A 24,948-nucleotide genomic window follows, 5' to 3' on the forward strand; every position below is an offset into this window, starting at 1 on the left:
AGCTGAGCCAAAGTAAGGTGAGGGCAGGGAAAGTCAATGTCAGGGGGGGAAGAGGAAAGGAAGAGAGGGACAGGAGTCAAGGGAAGGAAGTGGCTACAGAAAGTCAAGAGACTTTTACTTAACCAAAAACCAGTGAGGAGCCAATGAATAGTTTTAAGCAAACAAAGATAGATTAAGAGGTGTAGTTTAATACTTTTGAAACATTTAAAAGAAGATTTTAGTATATTTTGAACTAAAAATATGTTAATATTGACAAGTGTGTTTGATAATATTCTACAAGTTTTATTTCCTTGTAGAATTATCCCATAAAACATTAATTAGTAGCATAAGAATCAACTTCTCCTTTGTACTTAAGTCTGAGGAATTATTATTTTTCATTTTTACAACAATGTAGCTTATCTGTAAATAGATTTCTAATCTGTGTGAAATGAATCTGTAAAGGGGCATGTTTTCATATCGCTCTCAAGAATGTAATCTTCCTCCTCCATCAAACAAATAACTTAGTTTTAAATGTCTATAATATTTTGAAATGCATTTTTTGGTCTTATCCTTAAATCCTTTAGACCTTTCAAAAGACAGGGACATAAATTGTAAGAAGTATAGAAAAATAAATAGCTTTCTAGAATAAACAAAAGTAGGAGATTATCTAAAAGCCCAAAACAAAACTGCAGCAAATAGACCTTGATCTAGTCAGAAGACAGGATTTTTCTTTTTTTTTTTTCTTAAGAGAATCTTTTTCATAGCAACCATTGTAATGGTGAGATTTTATTCAAGATAAATTTGAAAATGTGAGTCAGCCCACTTATCCACTACTAAACCTTTATCAGCTGAAGTCATGAAATGTAGATCATTTTTCTTTGCTATTCTTCTAGCTATTCTGGGCAGAAAATTCAACAACCTAAGAAATAGGTGACTTATAACTACAGAACAAACTCCTGAATATATGACAAGACAATATCCTAGTGTAAGCAAATATCTAGCAGTGGTTAGTTAGTAACTGACTACAAGTATATATTTTGGGGCACCGAAACCTCAGAAATTCACCAAGCTGTCTACTTTTGAAGATGTCCTTTCATTTCTTCTTACTGTAATATCTTTGCACAACTGGAGCTCTCCTTATCTTGTAATTAGAGGACCAAGATGGGACTCTCACCTAAGAGAGTCAATAAAATCTGTTGAGTATTAGTCACTGTTTTATTCCATGGAGGATATATATATATATATATATATATATATATATATATATATATATATATATATATATACCACAGTCACCATTGCTTCCTGTTAATGACCCAAGGGGAGGATAGATGAGTCGAATCACAGAAGAGACATTCTGTCAGATATGATTCCACTTGAGTTATCCCAAATCTTTCATATATGTTGCATGAAAAAGTTTGATATGCAAACAAATAATTGTTTCAGCCAAAGGTCTGTCATGGGCATTCTGGGTTTGTTTTTGTTTGTTGGTTTGAGACAGTGTCTCTCTATGTGGCTCAGGCTGGTCTAAAATTCACAGTCATCCTGCCTCAGCCTACTGAGTGCTGAGATTACAGGTGTGAACCACTCCCTCTGGCCTTGTTTGTTTGTTTGTTTTTAATATGCTAGAGTTCTTAGCTGGGGATTAGAAATGAACCAAGTTGACACACAAAGCTAGCCCTTACATCTCCTCTAGTTGCTTTTTTTTCTTTTTTTTTAAAAACAGACCCAAGTAAAAGCATGTGGGAAAGAGTAGAATTAAGAGAAATTGGTAACAAGTGTTTTCTGAATCAATATTCAGAAGTTAATAAAACTTAGGAAAATTAGCTACCATTAGTAAAGTAAGTGAGTAATATAGGTTAGATGTATCAAAACTTGCTTTTGTATGTATGTGGTATGGCAGTATTATAAAAATGCATAAGCTGGTTTTAGATTTCTTCCAACTCATCAGAACTATTTAAGATGACAGGAAAAAAATCAGCTCCAGAATGGTGACTCTTCAGGTGAGACAAATCATTCCCACTCTTTAATACTTCTCTTCAATGTCAAAGGTACAATATGGCATGAAGGTACAGTATGGCTGGGTACACACCCAGCTCTCATGTAGTAATGAATCAAAAAAAATAAAACTACCAACCAAGTTAAAATCACCAATGGTCAAATAAAACAATCCAGGAAAAATGACTTACCCATGAAGAATGATACAGAAACAAAGTGTTTTCAAACACTGAAGCCTTACCTAGCACCGGATCGAGTTCAAGTTGACGTCTTCTCTCCTTCCATGACAGCAGGCAGTCCAGGCTGTTGAGATCCGCAGATTCTATGTAATTGTTGATGGTGAGCATCATCTGGTGAGCTCTGGCTATGCCATAATGAACCTTTGTTTCCTCCATCAGAGGCACGTTCATTACGTCTACTATTGTGTCAAAAGCCTGCTGAAAGTATTCAGAAGCTTTGTTGTATTCCCCCTGAAAAGGTAAGAGTGATCATTTGAAAACTTTTTGTGTCACCATTTCATGTTCACTCACCTCCCCTTATCTCTTCATAGTGGCTCATCTTTGAGAAGAAAGTGATGGCAGGCCAGCCCGCTTGGAACAGACCGCTCTCCAGGGACAGTCATTACTCCCCATTCCATAGCTTGAAATTAATTTGGTCAGAAAGCTGCAGCTATTATGTTGAATGAGACGAAACTTAAGTCCTTTTGGATAAAAAGTGGTCATGTATTGACAGTTTCATATGGTTCAACCAAGTACACAGAGAGGAGTTTGGGAAAGAGATTTTGATAGAAATCTGTCACTTGTAACATGGGATTTACTTAATGAGATATTTGCAACTGTCTTTTGTTTTCAATCACAACAAGAAGTTATTTTTGACCAATTCATTTATCAGTGGCCATGAAGAGAACTGTATCTGTCTGCTGACTCGATTGTGGTCTTCTGTTTCTATTTTCACCTGCCATTCTTCACCTGAGAACATTAAGGTAACTGAGGCACTTAAAAAATATGATCTATAAACCAACACAAATAAAAGGGCCATTTACATATCTGTGTCTTGACTAACTTCACTGCAACATTTCTAACTGTCATGTTTTAAGATTTTAGTCAGGCACTGATGGCTCACACCTGTGATCTTAGCTATGTAGGAGGCTGAGATTGGGAGGATTGCAATTTGAGGCCAGCCCTGGCCCCCCAAAAAGTGAGACCCCCATCTCAACTAATAACTGGATGTAGTGACACACACACCTGTCAGCCCAAGCTATGCAGGAAGTTGAGATCTGGAGGATCACAGCTCCAGTTCCAGCCTGGCAAAAAAGTCTGTGAGACCCTATCTCCAAAATAAGCAGATCCAAAAGGGCTGGAGGAATGGCTTAAGTGGTAGAGCACCTGCCTAGCAAGCACAAAGCCCTGAATTCACACCCCAGTACCACCAAAAGAGAAAAAATATGAAGATTTTTTAAGGTGCTGTCTATGAATAGTATATCTTATGAAGCCTCAAGGTCAGTGGTAAGTCATTGTTATGTTGTTAGCCTTCGCAAGTCACCTATAAGGCAAATATTATTCTTATTGTACAGAAAATGAAATCAAGCCTCAGAAAAGATTGTCTTCCACCACCAGCAAATTTTCCAAAAAATCATCACTAAAAACTCTTCATTAGAGGATGAATATAGTGCAAATACTGTGTACACATTAATATAAATGAAAAAATGAGACCTGTTGAAACTACTCCAGGAATGGGGGGAGGGGAGACAAAGGAGAATGATGGAGGGGTGAATTCAGTATGATGGATTGTAAGAACTTTTGTAAATGCCACCCCCAGCACAACAATAAAAAAAAACAAATAAAAAGAAGGATATTCTTTCTAGGACTGAGCTATACTTGGAAAGACTCTAGGGAACAGATTTTCCTTCTTCACTGACCTTTAATCCATTGGGCTCCCTCTCCATCACCTTCTCCTCCATCCACACATCTGAACGAAGCATGCACGCTACCTAAACCAGTTCTACAGGAGCAGTATGTTCTAGAGTTCTATGGCACAGTGAGGCAGAGCTTAGTCTACATTTTACTGAATATCTAGGAGGCACTCAAAGACTCCAGACACAAAGTAGTGATAGGAGATCAGAACGCTAATTATCATGATTTGATCACACCGAACATAGGTATTGAATTATTGCATTGTAAATATGTACTATTAAAATAATAATGATTAATAAAAAGTATTACAAATAAATGTAAAAATGTAAAAAACATAGCTGAGGACTATTTTCCAAAGAAACTATTTTTACAACACAGAATGTTTTATGATGGATTAATTTTTTACTTTTTGATGGTACTGGGGTTTGAACTCAGGGCCTCATGCTTGCTGGGCAGGCGCTCTATCACTTGAGCCACTCCGCCAGCCTTTTGTTGTTGTTATTTTTCAGTAGGGTCTTGGGCTTTTGCCAGAGACCGGCTCAGACTGTGTTCCTCTTTCTTCTACCTCTCCCACAGTTGGATAACATGCATATCGCACCAGGCCTCTTACTAATTGACATGCAGGTCTTGCTAACTTTTCATCTGGATTGGCCAGGATCACAACCCTCCTGATCTCCAGCTTTTAAGTAGCTGGGATATAGGCGTGAGCCACAGCACCTGCTTTATACTGAAGTTTTAAGTCATCTTCTCACATTTTTTGAAGGAAATGGGCACAAAATATTGTAGAAACAGCCTTATACCATTTACCAATACAGGTAAAATGCATTTTCAACTCTATGACCCTCTGTACAATCATGGAGCTCAAAGTGTAGTTAGCTGATTGGATAAAGAAAGTTGCTAACAAGGTGAGGCAGGGGAGAAGCAAGACTTAGTGTCGGGTTACATACAGAAGCAGCACAGGCAACGCTGTACGTTATATGACCACAAGGACAGTCCAGGTGAACTGTTCATTTAAAATTTGTTAACAGAGTCCCTCAATATCAGCAATAAATATTCTTTGTTGAAGTCAACAATTCTTTCTTTTGTTAAAATTACAAAACAGAATTTACAAGAGAAAAAGATTACTTAATTAGGAAAAAATAAAACCATATCAAAGATATTTCTATGCCAATTAAGCAAAGTGTGATTGAGAAATTGCACAAATATTAAAGATAATGAAAATATAGTAGGTTGTCTTGATAGATTGCAAAGATATTGGGTAAAATACATGAAAACATAAGATCAGGCCCAACATTGCCTTTTTTTTTTTTGGTGGGACTGGGATTTGAACTCAGGGTTTCATGCTTGCAAAGCAGATGCTCTATTGCTTGAGCCACATCTCCATACCTCTACCCCATTTGCTCTGGTTATTTTAGAGATGAGGTCCTGTGAACTATTTCTCAGGTTGGACTCAAGCAATGATTCTCCCAATCTCAGCCTCTCAAGTAGCTAGGATTACAGGTGTGAGCCACCAGTACCCAGCTCAAACATGGCCTTCTTTCAGAAACAGAAATGTGGGTATCTAATTTTGTTCTAGTTATGCTTCTGAACATTAGTCTATTTATTGTTTTAGGTGACAGTTTGAATTAGAAAAAGTAAGGACCATAAATAAATGGATTTATATGTAAATTTCCAGGGCTATTTTATGTGTTATGTTAAAATGTACTCATTCACGCATCCATTCATTCCTTAGGCAGTCACTATGTGTGGGACCTCATGCCAGACAGTGACGATTCAGCATGAGTGGGTGAGCTTGCTATCAGTGAAAGTATTGCTGCACCTGAAACTGATTCAATCTTAGGCAACAAGCACTTTCCTCCCTAAAATAGAAGTGCTATGACTAGATAATTATTCTTTTCTGTAGACACACAACTGCCATAAAACTGCTATCAGGACACATTTCTCTAGCTCCAAACACTGCTCAGGAAATACAACATTAGTTCTCCTTAGGTGCAAGCATTTTTATACTTACTGTTTTGGAGTGAGCTTTAACTCTTAAAGAGTTTATACTTTCATCTCTTCTCCAAAAATTCTGTACAACTTTCCCAGTTAATGTCTGTTGTCAAGTAACCTTTATTCTAGCAGAAAACTCAGAAGATTCCTGGTTAACTTAAATATAAGATTGAGGTAGGCAGTGAGTGTATTCGCTTTGTGAGAAGAGGACAATGTCATTTAATGATCACTCAGTGGTCAATTCCAAGGTAGGGTCTTAATGACATCATAGACCTTGAAACCAAGCTCGAGATATGACATTATAACACAGAATTCCATGCATTATTCTGATTCTTACCAAATCCTTCTTGATGTCTAAAAATGTCACTATCCAATGAGCAAGATCAAAATAAATGGGCATTTTCTCAGTAGTAAAGGACAAATCATTTCTTGTCTTTTTTTACAACTTAATGTTGGAACTACCATTCTTTTAACTTTGTGATTATTCCCTGATCTTATTAAGGATTGAGAAATCTCATAAAAAGTAAATACATGATTATCTCCCTTGGAACATTCTTGTTTGGCTACTTTATATTAATTGTAGTTTTTCAATCAATATTACATCAAAAGATCACATCCAGAGTCAGACAGGTGCCCCATCTTCCACGAATATACATGCATACAGGTTATTTTTAAGATGCTGGAGGAGTGGCTCAAGCAGTAGAGCACCTGCCTAGCAAGTGTGAAGCCCTTAAAGCCCTTAGTTCAAACCTCAGTACACCAAAAAAAAAAAGTGATAATTTTAATTTTAACCATACTATAGTCATCTAAATAAAGATTTATATTATATTTTTGTCTTATAATACTGCTTCTTGGAATTTACTGCTAAAAATATGATTATACCACATTGCATGAGAAAGATGGAAGTTGGAGGGCGGGCACGATGAAGGTGTTTGCAGAGGGCCCACCAGGTACAGGTAGATGAGTGAGGGGCAGCAACGTTAGATTTGCTTTGAAAGATTCAGGACAAGTTTTTTAAATACTAAAATATTGTACAAAAAATGAAACAGATGTTTGGAATTTCAAAAGTGAGAGAATACTATTGTTAAGTGAAATTGGTTACAAAAATGGTTCAATCAACTGATGTGTTTTTGCTCACCACTTCTGTGCCAGGTTCACGTACAGCCATCAGAATAAAGTAATTAACAAGGCAGATGTGGTCCCTGCTCTCATTAAGCTTACATTCCAGCCAAATTAAGTAATAATAACAAAAAGAATGCATCATAAACAAGAAAGCTACAAGATAAATGTGACATGGACTATTAAAATATAGTAATGATAGAGAGTAACATGGCGGTTACTTGTGATTGGGTCCCCAAGGGAGCATTTTGGATGCAGTAACAATTCACAGAGATCTGAATAGCAAGAAACCGGCAATACCACATTCAGATAGAAGAGAACTGCATGGAGACAGTTCCAGGGAAGGCACAAGTCCTAAGGTAGGAACTAGCTGGGTATGTTTGAAGAACCCCATAAAAGTCACTTTGGCTGTAGTGGAGTGGGTTAAAGAGAACAGTGGTTAGCAATGAAGTCAGATATGGGATGAGATCATCTCATATGTCAGGACAGGGTGAGGGTTTATCTGTATGTTCTAGATGAATGGGAAGTAATGGAAGTGTTTTAGGAAGAGAAAGAAGATCATTTGATTTACATTTAGAATATGGTTGATTTACTTTCTATACATGTATGAATATGGAACATTGAAACCTGTTGAAGTTATTTGAAGAAAGGGAGTGGGGTAGGAGGAAGAATAATTTAGGGGCTAAAACAAACCAGGGAACAATATATGTACATATGGAAATGTCACAATGAGCCCTACTGTATAACTATCATAGACTAGTAAAAAAAAGGATTACTTTGGCCTCTTGTGTGAGACTGGCTTGTGGCTGAGGGTATAGTAAGGAGGAGAGAAGCATCAAAGGACAATCACATTTTTGGCTTCAATAACGGATTGATTGGTAATGCTACCATTTATTAAGATGGGAAAGACTGGAGAGGAGTGGTCAAGGGAAGAGAATAATGCAAAACTTGAGATGTCTAGTAGAAACTCAGGAGGAAGTGCTAAGTGAGCTGTTGGCTTTACAGGAATGCAGTGTGAAGAAGAGATCAGGATTGGAGATGCAACTGGTACAGGAACAAAATGTTTTGGTAAGCTGAGTTTAATTTTTAGGTAGGTTATATTTGAAGTGATCTAAGTGAATATGCCAAGTACCCAGTGGTTATACTTCTGGAGTTGAGGGAAGATCCAAGCTTGAGATGTCATTGTGTATTTAATATATCCTAGGAGCTCTACAGGTACCCTGTGTTTATTTTAAAATTTCTAATCCTTACATAGCTAGTTTTCAAGAAATCTTGTTATTGAAAGATGAGGAAACTGAGGCTCAAAGTATTAATTTGCCTAAAGTCTCAGTTAATTAATTAGCGGCTGAGTGCAGTTCTAATTCAAGTAGACAAAAACCCAAAGTAGTTCCTCCTTGCCTTGCTATTAGAACTTTTTCTTCTTCCTCCTCCTCTTAGGTATTATATACATCTCACAATGTAGCCAAGTTGGCCTTGAGTTTAGGATCCTTTTGCCTCAGCCTCCTAAGTGCTGCGATTACAGGCATGTGCCACCATGCACAGCGGATGTAACTTCCTTCTTGGAAAAGCTTAATATCTAGCGCTTATGGTCACATAACTGGAATGAAGGTATTTAATGCCGGCATCCATAAGCGCTGAAAAACAGAGGAGTAGAATCATTTGTTGTCAATGTTTTCCTGGGAAATGGCATTTTAATACTTGAAGGAAATTCAGGTTGTTACCAAGGCTCAAACAGAAAAGAAGGAAAAATGACTTATTCCTAATATCTCTATTTTGTTATGTCTAATAGCTTAAAACGATTCTTTTGTGGATTTACCAACTCAGAGTGACCCCAAGAAGTTATCAGTAGCTTTTTTTGTCTTAGAAATGCTCCCGAAGAGTAATATTGCACAAAAATTAAATGCAGCTTTAACAATTTGAGTAACAAATTATCAGTGGCCATTCATTACACGATTCAGTAAAGTATCTGAATCGACTTGAATATCCAAAGCATATATATTTGAAACTAACATGAACACCCAGAATCCTCCCAATTTATATCAGAATAGGGATAATTTGATAGACGTGAACTTGTGATAGTTGATAATCTCTGGATATTCAAGTCTTCCAGGAATCAGAAATCCAAGAATATAAAGTACACAGTGGTGAGATACAAACTCTTGGCAAAGATGCTAAGCAAACGTAGGTGTAATAATATCACCTTCCAAAAAGTTTCTTATTCCCCATATTTTCTGTAATTAGGAAAATAGGCTGATACTTTGTGCCCACAAAGGGCTGGAGTTTGGGTGGTGTTTGGTGCTAAGGTGAAATAATTTGTGGGTTTTTTGCACTTCCGTTTAGAAGAACAATCATTTTAAAAACTATGACTATCTTTTTATTAGGCAAGTCAATCCTGCTAGTGTGGGATGGAGGCCACAATTGGATGGGAAGTGTTACCAGGATGTAAGTCTTGCCTGTTTTTACCACTATATCCTACAAAGAGTAAACAAAGCAAATCCAAGATCAATGCAGCGTAAGGTGTGTGTATGGATGGCTGGTTAACAGAGCAGAGAGCAGCACCTCAGAGAAGACTGGGAAGTGAAGGCAGTAGACAAAGCTCAGAAACCGAGGACAGAGGGAAACCCCGAGAACCACAGGAGTGACAGACAGGGAGGACACCAAGAAAGAGGAAACAAAGTGAGAGAAAGGAAAAGTGAACAATTCTTTCTTATGTTAAAATTATAAAACAGAGAAATAGCACAAATATTAAAGATAATGAAAATAGAGGTTATGCTGATAGATAGAAAAGATACTGGATAAAATACATGAAAAAATAATATTAGGCCAAACACTGCCTTTTCTTCCCTCCCCTGCTCCCCTGCCCGCTCCATAGGACTGGCATTTGAAATTCCATGCTTGCAAAACAGGTGTTGTAATGCTTGAGCCACATCTCCAGTCTATTTGCTCTGATTATTTTAGAGACGAGGCCTCGTGAACTATTTGCTTAGGTTGGACTCAAACCATGATCCTCCTAATCTCAGCCTCCCAACTAGCTAGCATTATAGGCGTGAGCCACCAGTACCCAGCTCAAATATTGCCTTCTTTAAGAAACAGAAATGTGAGTATCTAATTGTTGTTCTAGTTATTCTTCGAACTTTAGTCTACTTATTGTTTAAGGTGACAGTTTGAATTAGGAAAAGTAAGGACCATAAATAAATGGACATATATGTAAATTTCCTGGCCAAGAAGGAGGAGGCAGGACAGAGGGAGAAGTAAGAGGGAGAGAGAGACAAGAGAAAGGGAGCTTTAAGACTGTGAGTTAAGAAGAGAGGGCAGGCAAATGAAACAGGGGGAGTAAGAAAGAGCTGAGACACAAGACAGGGGGCACCTTGATTGCAAGAGCAGGAAAAAAAGAAATATCGTTTCATTCATTTAAATTAATTTCAAACTCATTGCCTTAAAACATCCTAAAAACATTCTGAAACAAAGTGAAATATGGTGAATGTGGTGCAAATACTGTGTACACATCTATGTAAATGGAAATATGAGACTGTTGAAACTGTTACAGAATGGAGGAAGGAGGGGAAAATAAAGAGAATGATGGAGGGAATGAATTCAACTATGACATATTGTTAGAACTTTTGTAAATGCCACAATTTACCCCCAGCACAACGATAAAAACAAAAACAAAAACAAACAAACCCAAAATACCCAGCATCTGTAACTAGAGAAACAAACCTCTTTCCTATGCTTGCTAAAGGAGACTGGGCAAAAAACAAAATGGGTAAAACTGGGAGAAAAGATGACAAAAGTCCACTATGACCAGTGCATTTTACTATTCATCCTGGTTTCTTGGAAATTGTTAAATTTCTATTCGAAATTTATTTCAGAATCACTCTTGAGATTGTCTTTTCTTCTCCTGGGGGGACTTAAGAGTGGGTGTCACAGCTGGATAACAAAACAAGAATTTGGAGCTAGAGAGATAGATATCAGGAGTAAAGAGACAGGAGCCAACCATTATCATGAAGTTCCTTTGAATTTAAATATTTTAATTGCCCTTCAAATCCAAAGTCACTCAGCATTCTGACTGGTTGTGAATAGATGACTCAGGATTAGTGACTCATGGGGACTGTGTCCAGACATCCCTAAAGGACTAAAAGAGGAGGAGCAAAGAGGTTTTGCTCTCCCAGTTCTTGCCTTGTGCATTCATTACAGCCTGCAGTCTGGACTGCTTTGAGTGATATATGGTGGGAAGGTGAGGATCAGATGAGAGTAGACTTTTAAAACTGCAAATTTCCCCAAACACAGGAGACATAGATACTCACTTTTTCATTATAGATGTCACCAAGCATTGTACTTGCTCTCACAATATCCAGGCTTTGAAAGTTATTTCTTGCAATTTTTACTACTTTTTCCAAGTATTTAATTGCCTCTATTGTCTCTCCTTGGCTAGAATAAATAAAATAGGAAACCATTGGAGTATCATCTCATTTGATGTCATGGTGGAAAGAAGGGATTTTGTGTCATGGCTCCAGAAAATGCAAGGTGGTTGAATGACTGTGCTGACAAAACTTGGTATATCCACACAATGGAATATTATTCAGTCATAAAAAGGAACAAAGTGCAGATAAATATTTTTAAAAGTCCAGATGAAACTTGAAAACATGCTAAGTGAAAGAAGCTAGACACAGAAGATCACTTATTGTATGATTTCGTTCACATGACATGTCCACAAAGACAAACTCAATGGAAAAAGAAAGTAGGTTAGTGGCTGCTATAGGCTGAGAGTGGGGAGTGAAGAGTGGTTGATGATTTGTGCAGAATTTCGTTTTAGGGAGTTGAAGAGGTCCTGAAATTAGATAATGGTCATGGTTACAGGTCAAAAAGATTGTGAAAGATGAATGCTAGTTTATTCTTACAAGCTTCCCTGAGCTGTGAAATGTAAAGTATCACTAAAGTCACACACACCAGTGTCACATTTGTTACAACTCTCTGAGAGGTATGTAATTTCCAGCAGAGTGCTTGGTGTACACTAGGCATTTACTTAGTTTTGGGACAAAGAATGGTTGAAAATTTGAGAAGGGAAACAATGAGGTACATGTGAAAGTTAGCACTAAGGTAAACTGTGAGCCCCTCAGCCATGTGGGCCTTTGGAGTTCCTAACCAAACTGATTTTCGACACCACAGAGAAGTTCTGTGAAACCAGCAAATGACCTAACATATGCTAGCTTCTGGGAACATGTTTCTTATGTTTGAAAAGTTTCGCTGTCATTTTGGTGAGATAAGTGTATAAATCCTTTGTATAAATACCATGAATTGTATTCAGTGCTTTGAAACCATTCATTGGACTATTTTCTTAAGAGCAAGTCTCGAGTTTAAAGAGTAAATTTAGTCTTTTAAGGTAGCTAAAAGGAATTAGGTTAATTAATTAATTAAGCCAGGTCTAGTGAATGCAATGATCTCAAAGCATTTAAACAAATTTGAAAAATCGTAATAGATGCCAAGGGAGACATCATTGAAGTTTGAACTTAGTGGGTTTATGGATTCATAGAAGGCAACTTCTTCCTGCCTCCTCCACCCTCACTAGGTGTTCAGTCCACAGGTTGGGGACCATCCCTTCTTTCTCCAAGTATTTTCTGCTCTCCAGTGTCCACTATTATAAGCTAGGCTCTGCTCTTTCTCTTCTGCCGTGCCTTTCATTTGTTTCTGGGTCTTTCATTGACATTAAGTTCTCTGCCCATTCAAGTTGGCTTTTTCCAGAGTTCTGCCAGAGCTCTGTTGTCCCCTCCAGAAAATGCTTACTCTGGGCAGTCAAATAGGCTACTGTGATGTGACCTATGGCTATATTGCAAATGTCTGTTTCTGGCCCTGATTGTACTTGGATCCCCCTTTCTAATTCCCGGGATGTTCTTCATATGCATAGGAACAATGACGGTCCCCTCCAAGAGGTTGTCTTCCAGGACAGCTAGCAATGGGGCTGATGGCATTTCTGGAATGCTTCATTAGGGAACTCCTTCAGATATACTATTTCAGTGTTCTTAAGTGATTTAGTGAATTTTGTCCAAAACTAGGATTACACCTGGACATTTTTTTCCCCTGTTTTCTAAAAGTGACTCCAAATTCTTTTGGCTGTTTCAAAAGACCAAATCTAACTCTCAGCCAATCATGTGCTGTTTTGGGAGATATTTAAAAGAAGATGGGCAGGACGCGGTGGCTGGAGCCTGTAATCTTCTGGGAGGAGGAGGGTGGGAGGATTTCAGTTTGAGATCAGCCTGGAAAAATGTTCTCGAGACCCCATCTCAACCAACAAAAGCTGGTCTTTGTAGCACACATCTGTCATTCCAGCTAAGTGAAATTGTGATGAAGGCCAGCATGGGCATAAAGTAAGACTTTGTTTGAAAAATAACCAATGCAAAAAGGTCTGGGAGTGAGACTCAAGTGGTAGAGCGCTTGCTCACCAAGAGGGAGGCTCTGAGTTCAAACTCCAGTACCACCAAAAAAAAAAAAAAAAAGAACAAAAAGAAAAAAAAACAGGACAATGTCAGAAAGCATTTCCACAGGAGTCCATTTTTAAACAGGTGGCAGGTTTAGGGGTGTTGGCTGGCATATCATCCCAAGATTTGGATGATAACTTTTTCATAAACCGTGGTGTGTTTATAACTAAGTTAAAATCACAGTGTGCTATGCAGGACCTTACCCTCAGCATTGCCTCTTTGGCTATGTTAACATAATGAAACTGGGGGAGACTTCTGTTTCCTCGTTATGTAGTGTGAATACTGGGTACACATGTGTAGAAGGGAGAATATGGTGGCAATACTGTGTACACATATATGTAAATGGAAAGTTGAAACTATTCCAAGAATGGGGGAGGAAGGATAAAGGAGAATGGTGGAGGGAGTGAATTCAAGTATGATATATTTGATATATTGTAAGAACTTTTGTAAATGCCACAGTACCCTACCCAACACAACAATAAAAAAAGAAAATTTTAAAAAATGAAATAAAATGACCACAAATTGCCATGAGATGAAAAATTGGCACATACTAATGATTCAACCAATGGAAGTTTGTCCTCGTCAGTGACATAAACAGCTGCCATATTCTCAGTTCTCTACCTGAAACCCTCTACAGAAGAAAGTTCAGCTGAGGCAAGCATTGCTTTGCGAAGACCTTTCACCCCACAATGAACTAGGTACTGTGATTTTAGTGACTGCTCTGCACAACGGACACAGAAAGTCCTGCTGTCTCTTTTCTAGTGACAGAATCAAAGAGCTAACACTTTTTGTTTACTTAAGTGTCAGGTGCCACCAAAGGCATTCTTTCTGATTGCTCTACATATTAGAAATAGAAAAGAATTTTGCAACTCCTGAAGTTATGAATACTGTTTTTATAATTCCATACTCACTTTTTATACTAAAGTTATGACTAATCTACCATCAGTTCACCAGAAAAATTGTGAATTATTCAGATGTTAGCATAGGGCAAAATATGAGGGGTTTACTAATTATTCTAATTTAAATATTTATTTTATAGAAAAACCGAGAGGTTAAAGTTATAAAATGTTAATAGATAAAATGTTTATGCTAATAAATAAAATATTAATAAATAAAAATACAATATAAAATGCAATAAAATTTCTAGGGCTAAAACTAAACGTGTTTTTTTTAAAAATCAAATTGATGTTAACTTTTCAAGATCTTTCCTGAACTGTAATATTTAAGAAAAATTTTTTTAAAAGGTTAAGACTTCTTTGCATATGACTTTGAAACCTTAGGGAAAATTCAGTATTAATATTATTTAGCTAAGATGGGCTCACTAAAGTTTATGTACCTTTTTGTCCCTAAAAGCTGATATATTTTGGGGTGGAAGTACATTTTGGTTTTTCTTTTTTTTTTTCAGTACTGGGGCTTGAACTCAGGGCCTCACGCTTGTTGGGTAGGTGCTCTACCACCTGAGCCACTCCACCAGCCCCGGAAGTACATTTTGGATTAGGTTTGTCTGTGGAGAATAGTTAAAGCAAGATATACACAAACAACAACAACACAGAAACAAGTTCAGTGAGCCAAAATACAAAATCGTATAACTACAACTCTTGCTGGGTGATTTGAGTCTCCCAACAGAAGGATCAACAGACTTTCTAAACATCCAGAATTATCTTGGACTTGCTCTAAAATAATGCTTGAGAAAAGTCTCTCTCTGCTACATCATATGCTCTGCTCAGTGACTGTACAGCCCTCTAACCTGAAAAGTCATTAATATAGCAAGTGAAATATAAACAATAGATGTTGGTTAAAGGGCTTGCAGATGTGGAAGTTAGCAATGGATTAAGAAGCTAGTCTGCCATGGGAAGAGGAGAAAAATCAAATATTTTCCCTACAGAAAGGCTACAGATAATTTGTATAAGTTCAAGGGCACAGTTAAAGTGTTAGACAAATGTTAATTCCAGTTTTCTATATGCAGTGCACAGGTGCACCTTGAGCAAAGCACATTATGTGTATAATCATTAAATTCATTCAACCAGACCTCAGAGAGTTAAAAACATATATATATTCTGAGGAACAGGACTCCTCGGTCCAAAGAATGAGAATGAAACAGTGCAGAATATTTGTGTATCAAGGTGATCCCAGTTTCCAACTGGGAAAACAGGACTGTTAACAAACCACGTCCCATGACAACTGTCCAATTATGTATATCACACTTGGCCTACTGTTTGCTGTAGAAGTAATCAATAAAGGATGTGGTTGAGTGAACATAGATTTTGGTTGAACCAATGCATGAAAACTTAATCATTTACTCAGAGAGAAGAACCAAATAGGGCAGAGATGAAACAGCCACTAAGGGCTTTGTTGATTGTGTCACCAAGTTTGTGGGCCACATATGAAAGTAATAAGGCAAATGGGACCAGTGACAGGAGGAAATGTAAAAAGCCCTTCTTAATTTCATGAATTAATAGAAATGTTTCCATGTATTTTGGGTCATTTTTTTAGGATATTTCACATAGAAGCCTGGATGTTCCATTTTAAAGAATATATGAAAATTACTAGGGCATGCCATTTCTCTCAAGCAAGAAGAAATTAATTTTCAGCTATAACAGAAAGGTAATTTTCACACTTGCAACTTTGTACTGATTGATTTAAAGATCTCCACGGTGGAAAGTTTTCTAGGAAATCATTTAACTGGAGTTTGCAAGAAAATGAGCAATTGGTTTGGAATAAACCCGGAGATGGGGTAGTAGAGACTAGTGTATCTCAAACACATTTTTGTGATTGTTTTCCTAGATTCTTTTAAGTAGTCATCCTGATTAAGCTGAACAGTTGTGGCATTTCAGGAAATGAACAAAAGAGCTATTTCAGTAAATGAGCATATATAGGTATAGTATGTACATATGTAGTTCACAAAGAAGATTGAGGCTTTTCCTTCTCTGTATTCACTTGAGCTGTCTGTCTGTATACTTATAATATTTACTTGGTAATTTCTCAACTCACTTTTTCTTTGTTTTATGAACCATAATTCTGGCTTTTAGAGTAGTGTCATAAGGCAATTTTAGAACATCAATTCTTTTTTTCCATTAGTTTTATAAGAAAGGGGGGGGAATTACATTGCCAATGGTTATTTTCTTTTATGCAATTTAAACCCTTGCAGTTAGAATTATTTACACCACTAGCCCAAATAACAAAATGTGTTCACTATTAAAACCTAACACCAGGCCTGGATTTAGCATCACCAAACGGACAACTCCATATAACCAAATTTCCACTTTTGAGAGATTGTGGTGAGTTTTTCAATTGAGGGCTTAGTATAAATTCTAATCACCATTTTCGAAGCTTCCAGTCTCTGAGCTGATTCACCTTTTCACGCATGCTTGGCTGATGGCCTTAGCCATACACTTCTATCCTCCTCCATTGTCTTTAAAGAGATAAAATATGTTTATAGAGACAAGGCTACCATTAGTGAAACTGGTGCAACTGCACAGGTTAGGAAAAGAGAGTGAGAGGTGATGCTAAGTTGATGTACAGCTTGGTTTATCTCTCAGCTACCACCACCATAATTCCCTCTGCTTTGACTGTATTCTATTTCTTGCATGTTGCTGCTAAACCCGAGGACCATTTAGGACTACGAAAGGAATAATACGTATGCATGTATTTATGTATTATTGAAGATTATCGAGCCTTACGGCAACAGTTTCTAAAAATGACTGTGAAATTTATATCAAGGATTTGACTCTTTAATGGACTTAATTTAATAAGGCTTCTCTGATATCTCAGGTTTTAGTTTTGAAATACTTGGGTGTCTGTAGATCATACTCTTGAATTATTTTGTGCAGATATAGAAAGAATATGCCCAGTGACACTCCTGAGTGTTCCTCAGGAGTGGAACCATTTTAGAAAATGATAGGTTTGCACTTGAGAGCTTGAGGCCTTGGGACAATTTTTCCTGTGACCTCAGAAGAAGCGGCCCTTGTTCTCTTCTGTGTTTTGTATAAAATTAAGGACCCCTGTTTGCCTACAAGTCATTGATAGCCTTACTGCACTTTAGTAGAAGGGAATTCTTATAAGTGGAATTAGTTTCATTTGGTAGCAACGTGAAATGGGGACAAATCTTCTTGCTCTATCATATGTTTGTCCTAAGGTAAGTGGCTGGACTGCTGAGAATGTTGGGACAAATTTGTCCCCATGCTTAAGAAAAACACAATGACTTCCTGTTGGATCTGATACAGCCATGTCCTTTCCCACTCCTAAACCCAAATAGTACTTACATAGCCAAAATGAAACATTAGATTGTCTGTTCTTGCCAACAATAGTAGATAAATTGCCCAACTTTCCTGTTAGCTTTCAGTGGAGAGACCAGGATTCAAATCCTGGGGTATGTGGCTAAACTATGACAGAGGAGACACAGGTGAACAGGTGAAAATTATTTGAAGTCAACCTCTTGTCTCTAGAAGTTGCAAAAACTAAATGGGGACACCATCAGTAATGAAAGGGGCAGTTCAGTTTGTGCCCTGTGACATAGGAAGTATCCAGTATTTGTAAAAAAAAAAAAAAAAAAAACATTTTTCTAGGAAGTTCTTGGAACCACAACGAAATGCCATTTTGTAAAACTTAGAAACAAGGAAGGGATACACATTTATAACTGTGCAGGCCTTGGCTGGGTTTGTCACTCACTACAGAGCAGGAATAGGAATGTGACCATTTTCTGCTGACTTTAGGGAGTGATAACCACAGAGAGTTTAGTAATAATAATTCACTATCAAAATGAGCTGGACAAAAGAGCACAGGGCTGCTCTTTTACATTAAATTATATTTATACATTACATCTATACATTAAATTGAATACCAGATAGACATTAAATCAAATACTTACCAGTCTCTTCTTTGTATTCAAACATCTTCCGGGTTGTTATTTGCAAAGTAAGACTTTTAAGTGGTTGCTGGGCTGGTCTTCTGAGGACTGGCCTGCCATCTTTATGCAGAGGGACTATGACACTCACTCGACGCTTGCCTTCCTTACCTGTAGCTGGCCCTTTCTTTCTTCAGTAAACGTCCCTCCTCTCATCAATCTGTCTGTGTTCCCAAACCATTTATCCAGCAATGACTTTGTTTGTTATTTTGTAGGGCACCTTCCATTTCACAGGTATTAATATTTTATGCAGTGATTATTATATTAGCAATAGTAGTTTTATAATGATTCCACTTTCAGGTCACTAGACATGTAAACATTCAATGCCTTTTAAATAACAATTTTTTACCTTTAAAACATCACCCTGTATATGTTTATAATGAAATACGAATGGACAGAAGTGTGAACTGAGCATAATCCTTATTACCTCTGACTATCACTATCGTGAAAAAGCTGAACTTTGGCTAGAAGATAAAGTACTGAACAGTAAGTCCTTCCCTTTGACAACTTACTGCTCGTCTGTGTTGGTTTAAGTCATAACACTGCTGGGCAATGAATGATTAAACGGAGTACACAGTGATCGCAATACAACCAGTGAAAGGCAAATCGTGTATTTTCCCATCAAAAACAATGCTTTAGACATTCTTCAGGTAAATTTTTACTGTTTTCTGTCTTAAATGAAATACTGGAATTTTTGGGTTTGCACCCAACCATCTATCCAGCTATGATCAAAGGAGAGATGTCTTCTTAATGGAAGAAGTGTAGTTGGAGAATAAACAAAACTTTTTTCAAGGAAGAGCTCTGGAAAGGTTGTGGCAGGCAGTTACTGAAGCATACCACAGAGCACTGAGCTCTCTCCTTTCTTAACCTGTGAGATGTGACCTGCTTTTTTTTTTTCCCCTTTCATTCAAGGTCATTGCTAAACTTACAGAAAACCAGAAAGGAAATAATACAAAGGTAGAAGAATAGACAAAGAAGAGTTTAGATGTCTTTTTAAATACCACACAGGTTTAAAATAACTTACAATGAAAGGGTCACTTAAGAAGGGCACTGCTTAAAATTTAAGCAGGCAGTAATGGAAAGCGACAGACCTCAAACAATTTAAATCTTCCATGGTTGAGTGAATTCACAGTGACAGCAAGACAAGGAAGTGCTAACTTACCTCTGCAGGACCTTGGCTATTGCCTCATAGGCTCTCCCCAGGCTCAGATCATCATCCAGGTCTGCAGAGATTTGACTGTAAGTGTTCAAGGCCTATCAGGGAGAGAAATACATATTGAACATATACAACGGCCAGATCCACTGATGTTTCATTTTCTAACAGAAAAGATTAAAATTAATGGTTGTTTTTAATGTCTCTATAAAATATTTTTTATTAAAAATTCATGTTGCCTTGTTTTATTTTTATCTGTAAGATAACTTGTTTCATGGCAATCTCTTTAAGCCATGACAGTGAGGTCTTACTTTTGTAAAAATAATTGTTTTCTTGTACCATCCCAAATCTCCCAATTTATAAAACTTAGGTGTGAATAAATAATTGAATGGTTTACAACATTATTTTAAAAGATGGGACTATTATCTAAGGTAATATAAGGCAGATTATAATATTCTACTCTGGTGGTTTAAATATCACTTTTCTTTCTATAAATAGCTATTTGAAAAGCATGAATTTGGGGACAGGCTATTTCTAAACCTGTCACTTCATTAGATGCATATCTCATGGTGGGTACACATGCATAGTATACATTAAAAATAGTTCTTACAAACATATTTCTTTGCCAGTGATCTCTTCAGTAATCAAAAGAGTATGGCTGCCACAACCAAACATATGATCTTAATTTAATTTAACACTGACATCATCCTTATGGTACAATTCCTTTTTCCCCCTTATTTTCCCCCCTTTCAATGACCAAAAGGAAAAAATACATAAGACAAAAATCCTTTTTCTTTCTTCTTCCTTTATTGTGACTTGACCCAACCTATTACACACATGAGGACACAGGAAATCTCCAAAGACCTCTATGGAAATCCTTTTTGCACATTTTCTAAGAAAGAATTAGTGAAAGTCATTTGATGGTATTGGGGAGGCAGTGTGGGGGGGAGGGGCACGAATATGGCCTGTGCCCTAACTACTGCCTGATTCAGACTACCTCAAGGGTTTAAGTATCAAGGCAGGATTGATATTCACTTTTACTTTAAAGTTAGGAGTTGGGAAATGATTTCCATGAAGCCATTGTGATGCCTCATAAAACTGGGTTTCCTGTGGTTTGTAAGTGACTGTTTGACATCATGCCAATGCCAAAACTAACTCATGGGTACATATTAACCCCAGGTTTCAGTTCCTGCAACACCTGCAAAATTCAAAAATTTCATTTTTTATCTTAAAAAATTTAGTTTTAGTTGACAAATAACGCTTGCGTCTATTTATAGGATCCAATGCGAGATTTTGGTCCATGTTTCTGCCGTAGGAAGATTCAATCAAGGTAACTACCTTACCTAGCACCTTTCTATCTTGTCATTTTTAATGTTAAGAGTCTTAAAAATCTATTCTTTTAGTAATTGTGAAATACACAATGCATGGTGATTAACCTTGATTCTTATTTTTAAGCCTCTTAATCCTTGTATAAACTTGAGAATATTCTTTTCATTGTTTTATGTACCTAACAGTACCCAGATTCAGTTGATGTGACTTTACCTTTCTAAGGTAAGAGGCAGAACCCCTGAGTTTTTTGAATTTATAAGACACCTTATTGAATCCTAGTATCAAAATATTTAGGAAGTCAGTTTCTAGTATCTTTTTTTTTGGCATATATATTTTTAGATACATTCTAGAACCTAAAAGTAAGGGTTGAATATTATATCTGTGTCAAAAATAGTTCATTTTTTCCCAATAGATACAGTTACTGTGTCCTAGATACTGTGTTAGGCCTTAGAAATCTCACATAGATGAGAACATGCTACAAACCCTCAAGGCATCATTTGCAGCCCAGGGTACAGACTTTGGACTGATGCAATTATTTGAATTAGCAAAGACAGGTTTCTCCAGGGCATAAACTGTGCTCACACTTCGCCACCCTCCCATGCCCCTGGACACTGTAAAAGCATGTGGTAACGTTTAGAGGTGCCACATTTTATCCAAGAGGTGTGACTCATTAGTCTATGGATAAGAGTGGAGGTGTCCAAGTGTTGATGGCCCCTACTCCTCATCAGCGTGTCATGCTTCCAGGGAGCAACAAGGACAAAAAGCAGCCCAGGACTTTTGCCTGTGGCCTCAGACTTGGTTCTACAGTGCTTCTGTATGGAGACAGATGTGATCTACTGGGATGAACACTAACCTTAGAATCACAAGACTTGGATTCAGGTCCTACATTTTCCATTCCCAATGTTGACATTTGGGCTAGGAAAGCTTTTTGTGTTTAGTTTCTTCTTAATTAAATAAGAAAACCTATTTGAGAGTTGTGTAGCTACTATAAGATTATATGATTATAAGATTACTATAAGTTTATATGATTATCCTATAATCTGAGGATTATACTCCTTAGAGTTCTGTCCTAAGGGACAGGAATTCTTTGGGAGTCTATTCATCAGCCACCAGTGAACAGCCCCTGGTAAGAGTTTCCCTCCTTGAAATAAACACAGCTCATTTTGCTGGGTGCGGTTGCTCATGTACACAATTCCAGCTACCTTGGAAGCAGAGATCAGTAAAGTCAGGGTTTGAGGTCAGCCCGGGGCAAGTTAAGTAGACCAATAAGGTGGGCATCTGGTATGCACCTGTCATCCCAGCCACGCAGAAGGATTGAGGTTCAGGTTGACCTGGTCAAAAATGCAAAAATGTGATACCCTATTTGAAAATAACTAAAGCAAAGAGGGCTTTAGTTCAAGTAGTAGAGTGGCAAAGTTCCTGCCTAGTAAGTGTGAAGCCCTGAGTTCAAACCCCACTATTGCCAAAACCAACTAACCTAACAAAAAAATATAACTCATTTTATTTATGGCTTGACAGAGTTTGGGTATTTCCTTAAACAATTGATTTAAATTCAGGAAATATATAGGCATTTGAAAGAATATTGTTCATTACAATGGCCAAACAAGGAAACAGTCAGTTACATGAAATCCATACTGGGGGTCTAGTGGAGGAGTTGGTCTAAAAGATCAATCACTATGTATACTGGTGAAATCATAGAAAGAGTCCATGACAAAACCCAGGAGATGGTGATGTGTGTGGCTCAGGCTAAAGGAAGTAGGCCGGTCTCATGAAAATAAAAACGAAACCATTAAATAAATGGAAAAAATAATATGAGATTAGGGATTTTGTAGAGATTATGAATTTTGTAGATTGGATTGAAAAGTGCCAAGAAGATTAGTAAAGTGCACCTCTGGGTGTGTCTGTGAGGATGTTTCCAGAGACAATTAACTCAGAGTAAGACCTGCTCAGAGCATAAGAAGCATCCTGTGGGCTGGGGGCCCAGATGGAATAAATAGAGGAAAAGAGAAGGCCTGTGAGTTGAGGCATTCTCTCTCTACTTCCTGGCCACCATGAGGCAAGCTGCTCTGCTTCACCATGTCTCCTTCCCTCAACCCCCATAATTCACTGAAATCGCTGAAACCATCAACCAAACGAATCTTTCCTGCCTTAAGTTGTTAATGTCAGGTATTTTGTCACAGCAAGAAAAGTCTGACTAACACAGCTACCTTACATGCTTTTTAAAGTAGATAAGGTATAATCTATAAATTAATAGATATTGAACAACTTAAATCAATTTTAAAAATTAGACAAACAGTGCAACCATATTTCCAAGAAACACTTCAAAGGAGAAAATGCAATGTGAAAATCTGATGGATACTTCATCAATAGGTTGGAAGCAAATTTATAATTGGGATGGTTCAAATCTATCATTGCAAATAAAGGAGAGGTGAGAATAACTTTAAAGTTCACATTGAATGAATTTAATGAATGTTCGTCAAAAGAAAGAGGAAAGTACTGGTTCATGCTACTATGTAAACCCCAATGTATAACAAAACTGTGAATGGGGACGAGGTTATCAGAGTTGGAAAAGTTCAACTGCTCCAATACTTTCAATGAGTGGTAGAGATAAAGTTTTGAAAACTATTTCACTAGACTTTGAAGACAACAGACTCTTTTCTCACCAAAATGAAATTGATAAAATTAGAAAAAAAATTTCAAATAAAATCCAAGTTCTCAAAATGAGATAATAGTCGTGGTCACCTAAGGACAAAATTAATAGAATACTTAAAAAAAAATGAGTACACGTAAAAGAGTAACACTGGCAACATGCTACAAACTCTTTGAAGAATCGTGTGGTGCAAAATCAAATTTTAAAGCTTGTCAATTTCTTTCATGCAATAGCCTTCAAGTGAACATCAGACTTAAGTCAAGATTGTCACCTGCCCAGCAAAATGAGAAGGATATCTATCAAACCTTTATCTGTCTACCTATTTATCTATCACCTATCCCTTACCTACCTATCTATGAGAGAAACAAGACAGTAGCAAAGTATCCTTGCCATCCAGAAGACTAACAAGTTACCCAAGAATGTAAAATTTTTGTATCTGAGCTCTGGAATCTTTAAGGAGACAAGAGAAAGATATTTTCATATTTAATAATATTAAGGACCTTACTGTTTTCTTTCCTTTCAGTGATTAAGACTACCAGTTCTGAAGGTGTTACAAAACAGTTCTGAAGGTGTTACAAAACAGTTCTGAAGGTGTTACAAAACAGTTCTGAAGGTGCAATGGACTATTTGGTATTTGTCTCTCTTCCTACCTTCTTCTGTTTTTCTTATTTCTGACTCCACTGTGATTGCTCTCCTATGGGATCTTTATTTTAGATGACATTAAAAAGAAAAAATTTCAGCAATCATGTTCCTAAACTTCCTATTCACATTACCTTAAACCACTATCGTGAATATCACTTCAGATATAACTTTTCCAAATTGGGTGGAAAACTCCTCTGTCCATCCAGTCACTCTACAAAAATGCTGCACAAACTCATTTATTTTAAAGACTTCAAGATAATTGTAGAGTCACATGCAGTTGTGGGAAGTAATGTGGAGCGATTCTACACACTCTTCACCCAGTTTTCCCCAGCGATGGCTTCTTACATAATTACAGTACAATGTCACAGTCAGGGAATTGGCATTGAGACAATCCATCAGCCTTTCCCAAATTGTATCAGTTTTACATGCACTTGTGTGCTTTGTGCTATTTTGTCACACATATATAGTCACGTAACCACCACCGTAATCAAGATACAGAAAAACGTATAGCTATAAGGCTTCTCATACTACCCTTTTCCATTTATTTCTCATTTTCTGGGAGAGAGAGTGGGGCGGGGAGAGAGAGAGAGAGAGACACTCTTGTCTATTTTCCTTGGATGAAAAGTCTGTCTTGGGAAAAATTCTGAGATATTTGGCATCTGTCCTATACCTTTTTGGCATACTTCCTTTTGCTTGGGTGTTTGCATTTCTCCAGGGAAATGCTCTCAGCTAAGAATCAGAAGAAAAGCAGTTGATTAAACTCACTCAGACTTCAGTGTGAATGACTCAAAGGTCAT

At 37.2% G+C, this 24,948-nt stretch overlaps 1 protein-coding gene across 2 annotated transcripts in view; it reads right to left on the reverse strand.

The window, feature by feature from the left end:
- Ttc29 (tetratricopeptide repeat domain 29) overlaps positions 1-24,948 on the reverse strand; it is a 192,659-nt gene that overhangs the window by 70,432 nt on the left and 97,279 nt on the right. For both annotated transcript variants that reach the window (XM_074041061.1, XM_074041062.1), the window contains exons 9-11: positions 19,540-19,631; positions 11,306-11,429; positions 2,219-2,447 (exon numbers count right to left, since the gene is read on the reverse strand). In XM_074041061.1, coding sequence (XP_073897162.1) covers positions 2,219-2,447; positions 11,306-11,429; positions 19,540-19,631 — 445 coding nt within the window. The remainder of the gene's footprint in view (positions 1-2,218; positions 2,448-11,305; positions 11,430-19,539; positions 19,632-24,948) is intronic.

Source organism: Castor canadensis, chromosome 9 (genome assembly GCF_047511655.1).
Source record: "Castor canadensis chromosome 9, mCasCan1.hap1v2, whole genome shotgun sequence".
Taxonomy (NCBI): Eukaryota; Metazoa; Chordata; class Mammalia; order Rodentia; family Castoridae; genus Castor; species Castor canadensis.